Source organism: Leucoraja erinacea, chromosome 10, assembly GCF_028641065.1.
Source record: "Leucoraja erinacea ecotype New England chromosome 10, Leri_hhj_1, whole genome shotgun sequence".
Classification (NCBI taxonomy): Eukaryota; Metazoa; Chordata; class Chondrichthyes; order Rajiformes; family Rajidae; genus Leucoraja; species Leucoraja erinaceus.
Window position 1 is genome coordinate 42,259,787 of NC_073386.1, and position 12,962 is coordinate 42,272,748.

The 12,962-nt window shown below is 43.7% G+C and overlaps 1 protein-coding gene across 3 annotated transcripts in view; it reads right to left on the reverse strand.

Moving 5' to 3' along the window:
• LOC129701081 (probable voltage-dependent R-type calcium channel subunit alpha-1E) overlaps positions 1-12,962 on the reverse strand; it is a 142,093-nt gene that overhangs the window by 86,156 nt on the left and 42,975 nt on the right. For all 3 annotated transcript variants that reach the window (XM_055642040.1, XM_055642041.1, XM_055642042.1), the window contains 3 exons: positions 12,409-12,704; positions 9,040-9,139; positions 1,027-1,156 (listed from right to left, as the gene is read on the reverse strand). In XM_055642040.1, the coding sequence (XP_055498015.1) occupies positions 1,027-1,156; positions 9,040-9,139; positions 12,409-12,704 (526 nt within the window). The remainder of the gene's footprint in view (positions 1-1,026; positions 1,157-9,039; positions 9,140-12,408; positions 12,705-12,962) is intronic.

Sequence of the window (12,962 nt, forward strand, 5' to 3'; positions counted from 1 at the left end):
CACACTGTTTTTCTAAACGCAACGTCTCATTAATGTGAGATTTCTTAGAAACACAACCATTGTGTTGCAGCAGATTTAAAGGCCTGTCCCACTTTCACGACCTTTTTTACTCGTGGATATTTTTCATCATGTTGAAAAAATGCCCCGACCTACTTGATGCCACGAGTACCTACGACTAGCATCACGACCTAGCTACGACCTACCTACGACCTACCTACAACCTACCTACGACCTCCTACGACCTTGTGACGACCATGCTGCTAGTATGAGTCAAGGGCAAACTCGGCAGAGGTTGTGAATTAGGTCATGAAAGCGGGACAGGCCCTTAACCTGTTCTCCGCTTTAGCAATGAAAATTGCAGGAGTAATTACAGTTCCCCTATAATAGCAACTGTTTTGCTCTTGTAATGAATGCCATAATATCATAACAAACCCTATTGTTATAGCTTCTGAGTATGAGGCTCTCAAATTGTGCACGGACACAATCATTGCTGATTGATCTATCAATATTTACTCTTAACTCCAACACAGGAATTTCTGGGTGCTGTGATCCTACTCTCCATTCAGTCCTTAACTGTAGGGTAGGGTAGCCCCAAAGTCGAGGAGGGCGCCGCTGGCGATGACGGATGCGAGGAGTGGACAGGGCAGAGAGTAACCGGGCTATTACCTCCAGATTACCTCCAGCACCTTCAAGGTCAGCTGCAGGAGGCATCCCCCAGGACACAGGAGTGGTCGGCAGAGGACAGGGACCAAGGGTAGCGGGCCTCTGGATCGGGGGCACTCCAGGATTCCAAACATGTGGACTGGACCTTGTACTTTGGGCTGTTTCTTTTTTTCTGGTTTTATTTATTTTAAACGGTGCCAAAATTGTGGCAACCACACATTTGTGGTTGTGCAGAATAATTTCACTGTGCTGTGCATACGTGAGAATAAAGAACTATTGAAATGTAGGGTAAAGCTGAACAATCCACAGGACTCCAGCAGTCAGCCCTGCAGTCTGCAGTCCACACCGTCGACATGGCCTTACGTGATTCCGAGAGGAGTCTTTGTTGATGGGATCCTCTGCCGCTAGAGCTACGCTGCTGGCTGCGATCACCAGGAGGATACTCATCTCAAAGTAGCGTAGGTTGACAATGAAGTGGCATGCCCGGCGAACCCTGCAATGGAGAAACAGTCACTGCAGAGATTCTCTACAATCATCGAATCACCATCATTCAGCGAAGGAAACAAGACCCATGGACCAATGGGTCCACACCAACCCAGTCACACTAACTCCCCACAGTCCCCACGGTTCACCACACTGATTCCTGGGGTGGAAGGAATGACATTTAGTTTTAGTTTTTGTTTGTTGCCCTTCGTCCTCCCATCGATCCCTGTACACTAGCACTATCCTACACATTAGGGACAATTTACAATTTTACTGAAGCCAATTAACCTACAAACCTGTACGTCTTTGGAGTGTGGGAGCACCTGGAGAAAACCAACGCAGGTCACGGGGAGAATGTACAAACTCCGTACAGGCACGTACACAGCATCTGTGGTCAGGATCGAACCCAGCTCTCTGGTGCTGTAAAGCAGCAACATTGCCGCTGCGCCATCGTGCCGCCCGTGACGTGTGAAGAGAGATTGGGCAATAAGGCTTTTATTCACCGCTATCTGGAAGATTGAGAGCGGATCACAAAGAAGCTGACAAAGGTCCATCAGGAGAAACTGGATGGTGCAGATTGTGAGATCAAGGGCAAGTAACAATCTGCTGGATGAACCTGGTGGGTTGAGCAGCAACTGTACAGGCAGAGGGATTGTTGACATTCCGGGTCGGGACCCTACATACGACTCTGTGTGGAGGAGGGAAAGTTAATATGAGGAGGTGAGGGGCAGGAGCTGGCAGGCGGTAGGTAGGTTGATCCAAGTGAGGAGGGGGATGGTGGACAGATGGAGTCATGTTGGGGATGGAGGGACGGGTAGCAGTAGTAATCGGTGGAGACTATAAAGGCTGCAGAATATGGAATCTGATGTGAATGGAAGGTGATGGAGTGACACCAAATAAAGGAGGGAAAAGGGGCAGATGGGAACAATGGGGAGAGAACAATTGGTCATTAGGTCTGGACAGTTCAGATGCTGGAACCATGCAGACTACTCCAGGTCACAGTCTAAGGTGCCATTTCAGACTGAGATGAGGAGACATTTCTTCTCCCACAAAATGTTCAACCAAAGGAATTCTCATCCACAGAACGAAGTTGAAGCCACACAGTTAAATATATTTACAAAGATATTAGAAGCATCAATGGATATGGGGAGAAAGCTAATCAAGGTACTGAATCTGGATGAACACCAGGGATCATATTGAATGCAGGCGAGGTTGATATGACCTAATGGCCTACTCCTGTTCCTACTTTCTGTTTTGACTTATCCACGGTAGACCTTGGAGCAGTTGCATAGAAGGCCTGAACCTGATACAGCGAAGCTGGAGTCCTGGAGTGGAGACCCATTAGTCTTTCTCCAGAGCTCAGCACTGCTGATCACTAACTTGCCACCCAGGCGGGCTGCTTTCCCCAGGACCGTGTTGAGTTGTTGTTGGAGCTGCCTTCACCCAGGCAGTTAGAAAAGTAAAAAGTATTCCATCACACCCAATTTCTGCCTTCTACAGAGTTGGGGGAGGGGGAGGGTTCTTTAAGATGGTATGAATAAACATTTCTTAGGTAGGTACATGGACAGGAAAGGTTTGCAGTGAACTGAGCCAGATGCAGGCAAGTGAGACTAGCTCAGTTAGGCTACTGTGTTGGCATGGACAAGTTGGGTTAAAGGGCCTGTTTCCATTCTGTATAACTATGACTCTAACTCTGATTTCAAAGCACGGGGACAATAATAAAAGTTGCCAGCTTTGGGTGAACAGATTCCAAAAGGTTGCAGCACAATCTATCTTACCAGTCTTTGCTTATTCGTTACAAGTGAAGAACCCCGCCAGGACGCATTTCTGATGTAATACAATAGAACTATATGTTTTACTTCGGAGTCACGTGAGTGACTACGTGAAGAGTTGCGGGCAGCCAGCAGCGGCCAACGGCACACAAACCACCCGTAATGGGAACAGCTGTGCCCGACTTCACCCCCACACCGGCCAGATCTACACGGCCGGGCGGTAAGGCGAAACAAAAATCAAATAAAGTCGTTGACTCGGATGAGTCCGACTTCGAGCAGCCGCGAGTGGCCATGACCGTGAGCGCTGGAGCCGGATGGAGCGGCTTGTGGAGCAAATGCTCCAACGTGACTGGCTCCAGGAGATGGAGTCTAGTCACTGTGGGCAATTTATTACACCCACAGCAGCACCTCTTGTAGGTCTGCACAGTGCATCTCCCTCGTCAGAGGGGAGTACTGGGGGGTCAATTCTGGGCTGACCCTGAAGAGGGGTTTGCAGAACAAAAATCAAGTGTGCGAGGGGTGCAGGAAGATGAAAATCTACTGGACACGGTGTCCCAATTCATACAACCAGACCAAACTGGCCAAAACCTGGAACCAAAACTAGCTGCCAGTATTGATTATATGTAATTTAAGCAGTTACAGGAACAGGCTGTGATGGACACCACGGCAAGACACTTGGCACCAGGAAACTGTACATCCCTGAATGTTCCTATTGTAAATAATTGCATATGGAAACATGTCGGAGCAGGAGTTAGGGACATGGATATCAAACTCCAAAAAGTACTAAAGCTCCTAACAGCGGGAATAACAGCTTTCACCCGCACAGTAGATGAAAAGGAGATGTCGCAGGATCAACAAGATGCACTGGCACTGCTCTGTAATACACAATACGAAATAAACAGCAGCAGGAAGAGTGCCATCCGACCTGCTTTAAACACGAACTTTGCAGGTCTGTGCAAACCTGGAAACATAAAACCACCAATTTTACTATTTGGAGGTAACCTATCCAAGCAAGTCAAAGAGCTCGATGAGGAGGCAAAAACCCTGGGGCTCATCAAAGCGACATCATCAAGAACCTACTACGGCCATAAACAGCACCCGTATGCACCCACCAGTAGAACAAGACAAACTGGTGAAAGCTCAAAGGCCAGGTACACCGAACATCAGTCTTTTTTAGGCCATGGCCCAGACCGGCCTTCGTGGAAGATGCGCAAACCCCCAACACCAACCCAACCACAGACCCAGACACCGGCGCCTCAACCTCCACGAAGGATTCACAAAGAGAAGTAAACCTGCCACTGGTAATCATGGAGGTAGGTGGGTCTGGTTCCTTACGAATTGCAGGGAGTATGGAGGTTGGTGGGAGATTACACTTCTTTCTGGATGCATGGAGTATGTTAACTACAGACACTTATATCTTAAGCAGTATCCAGGGATATACCATAGAATTTATACACAAACATAGCCCTCCAGTTCAGCATGTACCGAATCGAATGTTCGTACTTTCAGGTAAAGAAAAACTAGACGCACATGCTGAACTAGAACGGCTTTACGTAAAAGTGGTAATTGAGAAAACCCAACACGAATCGCTGGAATTTGTGTCCAATATCTTTACCAAAAACAAAAAAGATGGTGGTTGTCGCATCATCATACATTTGACTAATTTGAATACTTTTGTACAATATATTCATTTCAAAATGGAAATCTTTGTTACTGCTAAACAATTGATTTCCAAAGGTTACTTCATGGCTAGCAGCGATTTAACAGATGCTTACTATTCAGTGCCTATACGAGGTGACCACAGATGTTATTTAAAATTCAACTGGATGGGACAGCTCTGGCAGTATAAAGCATTACCAAATGTCTAACATCAGCCCCCAGGCTGTTCACTAAAATTTTGAAACCAGCCCTAGCGTTTCTGCGGAAACAAAAACACATGGTGATGGCATATCTAGATGACATACTTATTGTGGGCAAAACTTTGGAATTGGCCAAACAAACTGTAACAGCCACAAAATAACTATTTGAAAAACTGGGATTTATCATCCATCTAGTTAAATCTAAATTAATGCCTTCCACCACAATGGATTATTTGGGGTTCACCATTGACTCAGTTCACATGTCGGTGACTTTGCCAAAGGAAAAGGCTATATCCTTAATATAGGTATGTTGCAAAGCATACCTGAAGCGTCGCTGAAAATCTGGCGCTGCGGGTGTGCGCGATTTTGGCGCCGTTTAGAGGGGGCGGGTTTAAAACGCGATTTTCACTAGGCTGTTCCAATCGAAGATGTTCAGCCTAGTAAATCATTAACGAAAAATCGCTGAAAGACCCCGTCGCAAAAGGTATTATTAGTTTTTATGGCCTTGTATAATAGTTATAATAGTTTAAAAATCACTCTCTAAACCCGCGACCTCACGCAACCACAGGGCCGCATGGAGCTGTATACAGAAGGTATGTAACTTATTTTTACATTAAAAAGGGCTTCTTAAGAACCCTTTATACAAAGTTTACTATTGCGAGTAGCTAATTTTGGGCTCTTTATATCCCGCAGTATTTTTCTGGGCATTTGAGGGCACAAATCCACTGCAATGTGAACGTTCTAAACCAGCGCGTTCCACAGGAACCCACTGGAAAGCTGATTTAAATGGACTTTAATTTACAGCAATTGAACACTAAATTCCTTCCATTTGGCCTATAAATTAATGTAAATGAGATTTCAAAATCATTTTTTATTGTGAATTATTTATGAATATTATTTGGACACTTGGGCTATTTAAAAATGTTAATCATTTATTAAGAAATGGATAGATGTTTAGATCTAGTAATTGTTTGAAGTTTGAAATTAGCTACACTTGGGTAACTAACTAATTATATGTTTTAATTTCAGGTCATCCAAGTAAGATTATTTTATATTTGTTTCAGAATGGTTCAATCTACGATAACTGAAAATTTAATTCAGTTCTCTTAATTTTTAAGAAGGTTAAGGCCTTTTGACAGCACATGATCACAGCTTTTTTGTCTTGTCCATAGAAAATCAATAGGGAACAAGATGCTAATTTCCGAGTATGAAAATGGCCATAACTTTTTAAATACTTGAGATATGAAAGTGAATTAGGTGTCAAATTAAACTTCTTTTTATGCTTTATCTGATGGGATAAATTACAGACTTGAGTTTTTAAATCTCAAAATTTTGTAACATTGCTACTTAATAGAGGATTGCAATAACCTCATTGACATCAGTAAACCGTCCATCAGATTGGTAGCAAGAATAATTGGCAAAATAGTGTCTGCTTTTCCAGCCACACAATTCGGACCTTTACATTATCAAAATTTACAGAGGATAAAAATACGAGCACTCAAAATTAATGCTGGTCATTTTGACAGGCCGATGAAGCTACCAATCAAAGCTATAATGGAACTAAAATGGTGGAAAGATAATATTTGGCATTGTTCCAATCTCATCATTATCAGCAACCCTTCTATGATGCTACAAACTGATGCCAGTGCACTTGGTTGGGGTGCTACCAATTCCATCTCCAGCTGTGGAGGTAGATGGAATGCACAGGAGGAGTCTTTATTACAAACACTGGGCATAAACTACCTGGAAATGTTGGGTGCATTCCATGGCCTAAAGTCATATTGTTCTGGGTTATATCACCAGCATGTTAGACTACAAATTGACAATACCACCGTGGTAGCATATATCAACCACATGGGTGGAAACAAATCGACATCATGTGACAATCTGGCCAATACAATTTGGCAATGGTGTATCCAGAGAAATATTTGGAAATCAGCTACTTACCTACCAGGTAAACTAAATTCAGTGACAGACACCAGGTCACGCAAATTTAATGAAAACACCGAATGGATGTTGGATAAAAAAGTATTTGCTGATATTACAGCATGATATGGAACACCAGATATCAATCTATTCGCATCCAGGCTTAATCACCAGTTATCAAACTATGTTTCATGGGAACCAGACCCTGGGGCAGCGGCGACAGATGCATTTTCACTGCATTGGGGGAAATTGTTTACTTATGCATTCCCTCCTTTCTGCCTCATCAGTCAGGTATTAAGGAAAATACAGCTAGACTCTGCGTCTGGTATTTTGGTAGTACCCGATTGGCCTACTCAACCATGGTTCCCTGTGATACTCGACATGGTATTAGAACCATGCATCACCATCCTGAATAGACCAGATTTATTGGTTCATCCCGTAACAAGGGTAGGCCACCCATGTCATAACCATATGAACTTATTAATTTGTAGAGTCTAAAAGCACCTCTACTGCAACTGGGACTGATGGACCGAACAGTGAACATTATTTCAGCGGCCCACAGACAGTCCACCAAAAAACAGTATCTGGTATACATCTGAAAATGGGAGATATATTGTCACAGAAACAACATCACCTACAGATCTATGAACATCCCGTCTGTTCTGGAATTCCTGGCAGGCCTCCATTAGGATGAGGGGCTCAGTTATAGTGCCATCAACTGCGCCAAAAGTGCCCTGTCAACATATCTATGGCAAGGAACAGAGCGTCATTCTGTTGGGACTCACCCCCTGGTAACAAAACATACGAGGGGAATTTTTAATATCAATCCCCCAAGAACCAGGTACTCCCAAATATGGAATGTGAGTATTGTCCTGACTATGCTAAGGAATTGGTCTCCAGCAACAGCTCTGTCCCTACAAAGACTGACTCTGAAAACAGTCATGCTGATGGCTTTGGTCACGGCACAAAGGGTACAGTCATTACAAAAATTAAGACTGGACAACATGACTTCTTCATCTGGGAATATAACGTTTCATATTTATGAATTAGTCAAGCAGGACAGACAGGGGTCAGCAGGCCTCAATATAGAATTCAGGGCTTACCCGACAGATGATCGTCTCTGTATAGTAAGACATTTATTGTTATATATGGAGAACACAAAAATCATCAGAGGCAATGAGATGGCACTATTAATCAGCCACACGCAACCACATAAAAGAGTGACGGTCCAGACCATCTCAAGATGGCTGAAACAGGTTCTAATAAAGGCTGGGGTGGATACTAACATTTTAAAATCTCATTCCCCCAGGGCTGCAGCTACATCGGCAGCAATGCAGTTGGATGTTCCGATGGACCAAATCCTCAAGACAGCAGGATGGTCAGCGGAGAAAACATTCCAACTCTTTTATCACAAATCAGTAATTAAACCTGGAACATTTGCAGAAACAATTTTAAGTTCTGTAATATAATTTCACCCCATAAATAGGGGCTATAATTTGGTGTTAATAAATTTATCATGGATTTCAATGTCAGATTCATGTCTAATCATATTAACACAATTCCTCCCATAGTCATTAAGGCAGATGTGATGCATGGACTCGTTTCCACGGCATGAAATCACAGAGCTTTGAAATCTTCACGTAGTCACTCACGTGACTCCGAAGTAAAATAGTAAGTTTAAACGATAACTTACCAGTTCGAAGTTTGATCATTATTTTATGAGGAGTACGTTGAGGGAATACGTGCCCTCCGCTCCCACCCTTGATCATATACTCAACTGGTATCTTCTTCTCTAATCTTACTATGTTTAGTCATTACAGTTATCTGTGATTTCACACTGCTGCTTTGAAGAATGATACGCATGCGTCCTGGCGGGGTTCTTCACGTATTCCCTCAACGTACTTCTCATAAAATAATGATCAAACTTCGAACTGGTAAGTTCTCGTTTAATCTTACTAATAAATGGGACACGATTTTCAAGAGACTCGTTTTCTAATTGCGTACTTCTGGACTAATGTCTCGTTTTTGCACAGACTTTTTCTTTCCACTGCCTTATAGAATTTATGTGCAGACATTTAGACTTAAGAGATACAGCATGGAAACAGGCTTTTGCATCCCACTGAGTCCGCGCTGACCAACGTTCACCATGTACACTAGCCTGCACTGTGTAACCTACACTAACCAATTGCGTAATTCATATACAAGTTATGTTTTAGTGGTGTCTTTAGTCGACATGCCCGTAATGTTGCTGCAAGCAAGATTTTCATTATACCTGTTCCCCACTATACTTGTGCATATGTTGATAAACTCAGCTTGACTTGATTGTCATTACTTACGGGTTGGTCGTGCTGAAAAGGAACATGGAGCTGTACGGCATAATCGACTTGGACTTTTTCTCTTCGTCTTTCACTGAACTACTGCTGCTGCATGTGTTTCCTGCAAAATAAAGCCAGAAAATGCATCAGAATCAAATAGTTAGGGCCAGCTTTATTCAATGGTTCATCAATGTGAGGCAGAATCCAATCTATGGCCAACAATGGACTGCTATAGACTACACTGGGAAACCTGGACGAGGTTGAGAATATCCCCTGAGGAATCAGTGTCAACTTGGGGTGGAATGTGGTGGTAAGGGGTTGGGGTGAGGGGGTCCAGGGACCGAGCCCAACTGAGTCAGCAGTAAAGGGGAGAGAGGTGGAGATGGGGCAACCACCCAGTCAGTTTCAGGGGAACAGGGAGATCAGAGCCCAGGGGTATGTGATTGAAGAAGGGAGGTGCATCTTGTTGAGGAGGAGAGGCAGAATCCAACAGCCATACTGCAGGGAGAGAAGAGAATGGGGGAACTTCAACCAGTAACTCTCCAAACAGAAGGATTTGTAGTATGAGGTAACATACAACACTGATGGCCATTATTATCGAAAAGCTCAGAGTTTTGGAGAATGGAAGCAAGTGTACTTCATAAGACCAAGCATAGCTGCCGACTCTGGGAATAACTCTGGGCAGGCTAGGACTTCATTCCTTCGAGCCCAGGAGGCTGAATGGTGATCTTGTAGAGGTATATAAAATCATGAGGGGAATAGATATGATTAATGCAGTCTTTTACCCAGGGTAGGGGATGCAAAATCCAGAGGACATGGGTTTAGGTGAGAGAGATAATAATAATAATAATAATAATAATAATAATAATAATAATAATAATAATATATTTTATTGTCATTGCACATAAGTGCAACGAGATTTGGTATGCAGCTTCCATCCGATGTCATAACTTAAATAACTAATAAGATTTAGATTTAGATACCCCGAGAACATGGTTTGTAAAAAGAACATTACAACAGTAAAATAGTCAAAACAGTTCAAACAGACTAAAGTGCAGATGTGTCTGTGCGACGTGACCATCCGAGGGAGACAGTCCGGGGGGGGGGTGAGGGACACTCAGCAGGGCCGGTTCAGAGCCGCTATAGCTCTGGGAATGAAGCTGTTCCTGAGTCTGGAGGATCGGGCGTAGAAGGCCTTGTAACTTCTGCCGGAGGGAAGTAGTTCGAGCAGTCTATTACAAGGGTATGAGGAGTCTTTATGGATGCTGACGGCCTTCCTGAGGCACCGTGTGTGGTAGATGCCCTCCAAGGCTGGTAGCTGTGTCCCAATAATCTTCTGCGCTCTGTGGACGACACGCTGAAGAGCTCTCCTCTCCGCCTCCGTGCAGCTGAGATACCACACAGAGATTCCATACGTTAATATGCTCTCTGTCGTGCAGCGGTAGAGAGCGGATAAGATTTAATAGAACCCTGAGGGACAACCTTTCCATTCAGAGGGTGGTGGGTACATGGAACAAGCTAACAAGCTGCCTGTCATTGAGGTATTTACTATAATGGCATTTAAAAGACACTGAACAGGTACATGGATGGGAAAGGTTTAGAAGGACATAGGAAAATGAGACGAGCTTAGATTGGACATCTGGCTTGGAATTAATGCGATGGGCCAAAGGGCCTGTTTCCGTGCTTTATGAGTACGACTCTAAATGAGAACTGCAGCATGGAAATTGTGAAAATTACCATGTAGATCACTTTGTGATTTAGTTCATGTTTGCAAAGAACAAAGAACAATCAGGAGAGTTACAGAGGGCAACTCCCAGTGCAACCGTGAGAAGAAAAAAGAACAATATTGTGAGTGTGGTTGTGTGACTGGGAGTTACAGGCTGCTGCAATCAGTGCTGCAGAGTGACACTGTCATCGATAATTGCAGAGTGTATTATATAGACACAACAAATTTGACGTTGAGAACTATAGATTTAGGCACTGGTGGCGCCAGGGTAAATTACTCATAGATATTTCTGGAAAAAGGGCTTGACGTGATGAAGTGGAGAATGTCACATTTAGTGAAAGATTGAACGACACTGAGAATTACAGTTTGACATTGTGAGTAAGGATCACATTCAGAGCATTAGTGTCGTACAGAAATATACTGTGGTGCTTTACAAAAATAAATTAAATACTGAAAAATACGCTGTGACATCGAGAGCAGTGAGACAGGCAACAACAGCGGAGATTGGGAGTGAGATATGGAGAACATGGAGAAGTGAGACATGGTGACGTTGGGAAGAGTGCAACTGTGGGATCAATGGAGTTACACTGGGTACACAGCATGGGCTTGGGAACACCAGTGTGGCATTGACATCAACAGTGTGGTATTGACAAGAGGGTGGCAATGACAACTGTAGTGTTACGTTGAATACAAGCGTGCAATGTTGAGAACAACAATGTGACATTGAGAATAATGACACTGTGTGACACTGAGAATGACACTGTGTGACACTGAGAATTACACTGTGACAGTGAGAATGACACTGTGTAACAGTGAGAATTACATTGCGGGACACTGAGAATGACACTGTGGGACACTGAGAATGACACTGTGTGACTGAGAATGACACTGTGTAACAGTGAGAATGACACTGTGTGACACTGAGAATGACACTGTGGGACACTGAGAATTATAGTGTGTGACTGAGAATTACACTGTGACAGTGAGAATTACAATATTTAACTGAGAATTACACTGTGACTGAGAATTATCAAGTATGACATTGATAATTGGAGTGTGTGATATTGAAATTGGCCGCTTCTCAAACATGGGTTTAAGGTAAGAGGAGATGATTTAAAGGGGATCTGTGGGGCAGAATGTTTACCCAGGTGATGTGTACATGGAGCAATCTGCTAGAGGAAGTGGCAGCAATTATGGCAATTACAATGTTTAAAAGACATTAGGCCAGGTATGTGGGTGGGAACGTTTGAGAGGGATATCGGCCAAATGCCTCCAAGTGGGAATAACACAGATCGGCACCTGGTTTCCGTACGGCTGAATTGGGCTAAAGTCCTCTTTCCATGCCGTGTAACACTATGGAAATGAAAACTGTGACATATAATTTCTGCTGTTGATTTATGTGGTGTGGGATTTGATCTTCGCAACCAAGTATAATGGTATTACCCTCATCTGTAAATGGATGATATGAACCAGAGCTAAGGCGTTTAGTGTTTGGACAAGGTGTGTACAGACCAACCCAATGACAAACTAGCTGCATTACACACTTCAGGAGACACCGAGATCGCTGACACAAAACACTTTTTTATTGTAATCTTTAATCATCTTCAAAGATTTAGAACATTTTCTCTTTCAAATCCTATCTCTAATAACATAAAAGTTCCTACCTGGTGTGACAAGGGAATCCATGGGTGTCTCTGTGTTCTCGCAGTCTACATCAATCTCTGTCTGTTCCCGAGTCTTGTCTTGGTCTATGTCCCTGGGACTGGTGGTCAGGTCCTTCTCTCCTCTTGAAGGTTGAGTGATTTGCAGATCCAGCTGCAAGTTTAACAGGCTGGTTTGTTCATTGACCTGCTTGCTGTTCTTTGCGCTGTCCACTTTTCCACTCTCGGTCCCCCTGGTGCTGGCCTTTTCCAGTTGCTTACCCATTAGGCTAGTGTCCGAATCAAGATTCCGATTTGTGCTGTGTGGAGACAGATATGCAAGTCTGGTTCAGAGTAAGGCTGGGGCGGCATGGTGGTGCAGTGGCAGAGCTGCTGCCTTACAGCGCAATATACCCGGGTTCGATCCTGACTACAGGCGGTGTCTATAAGTATTTTTGTACGTTCTCCCTGTGACTGCATGTGGTTTTCCCTGGGTGCTCTGGTTTCCACCTACAGCCCAAAGACCTACAGGTTTGTAGGTTATCTGGCTTTGGTAAAATTGTAAATTGTCCATAGTG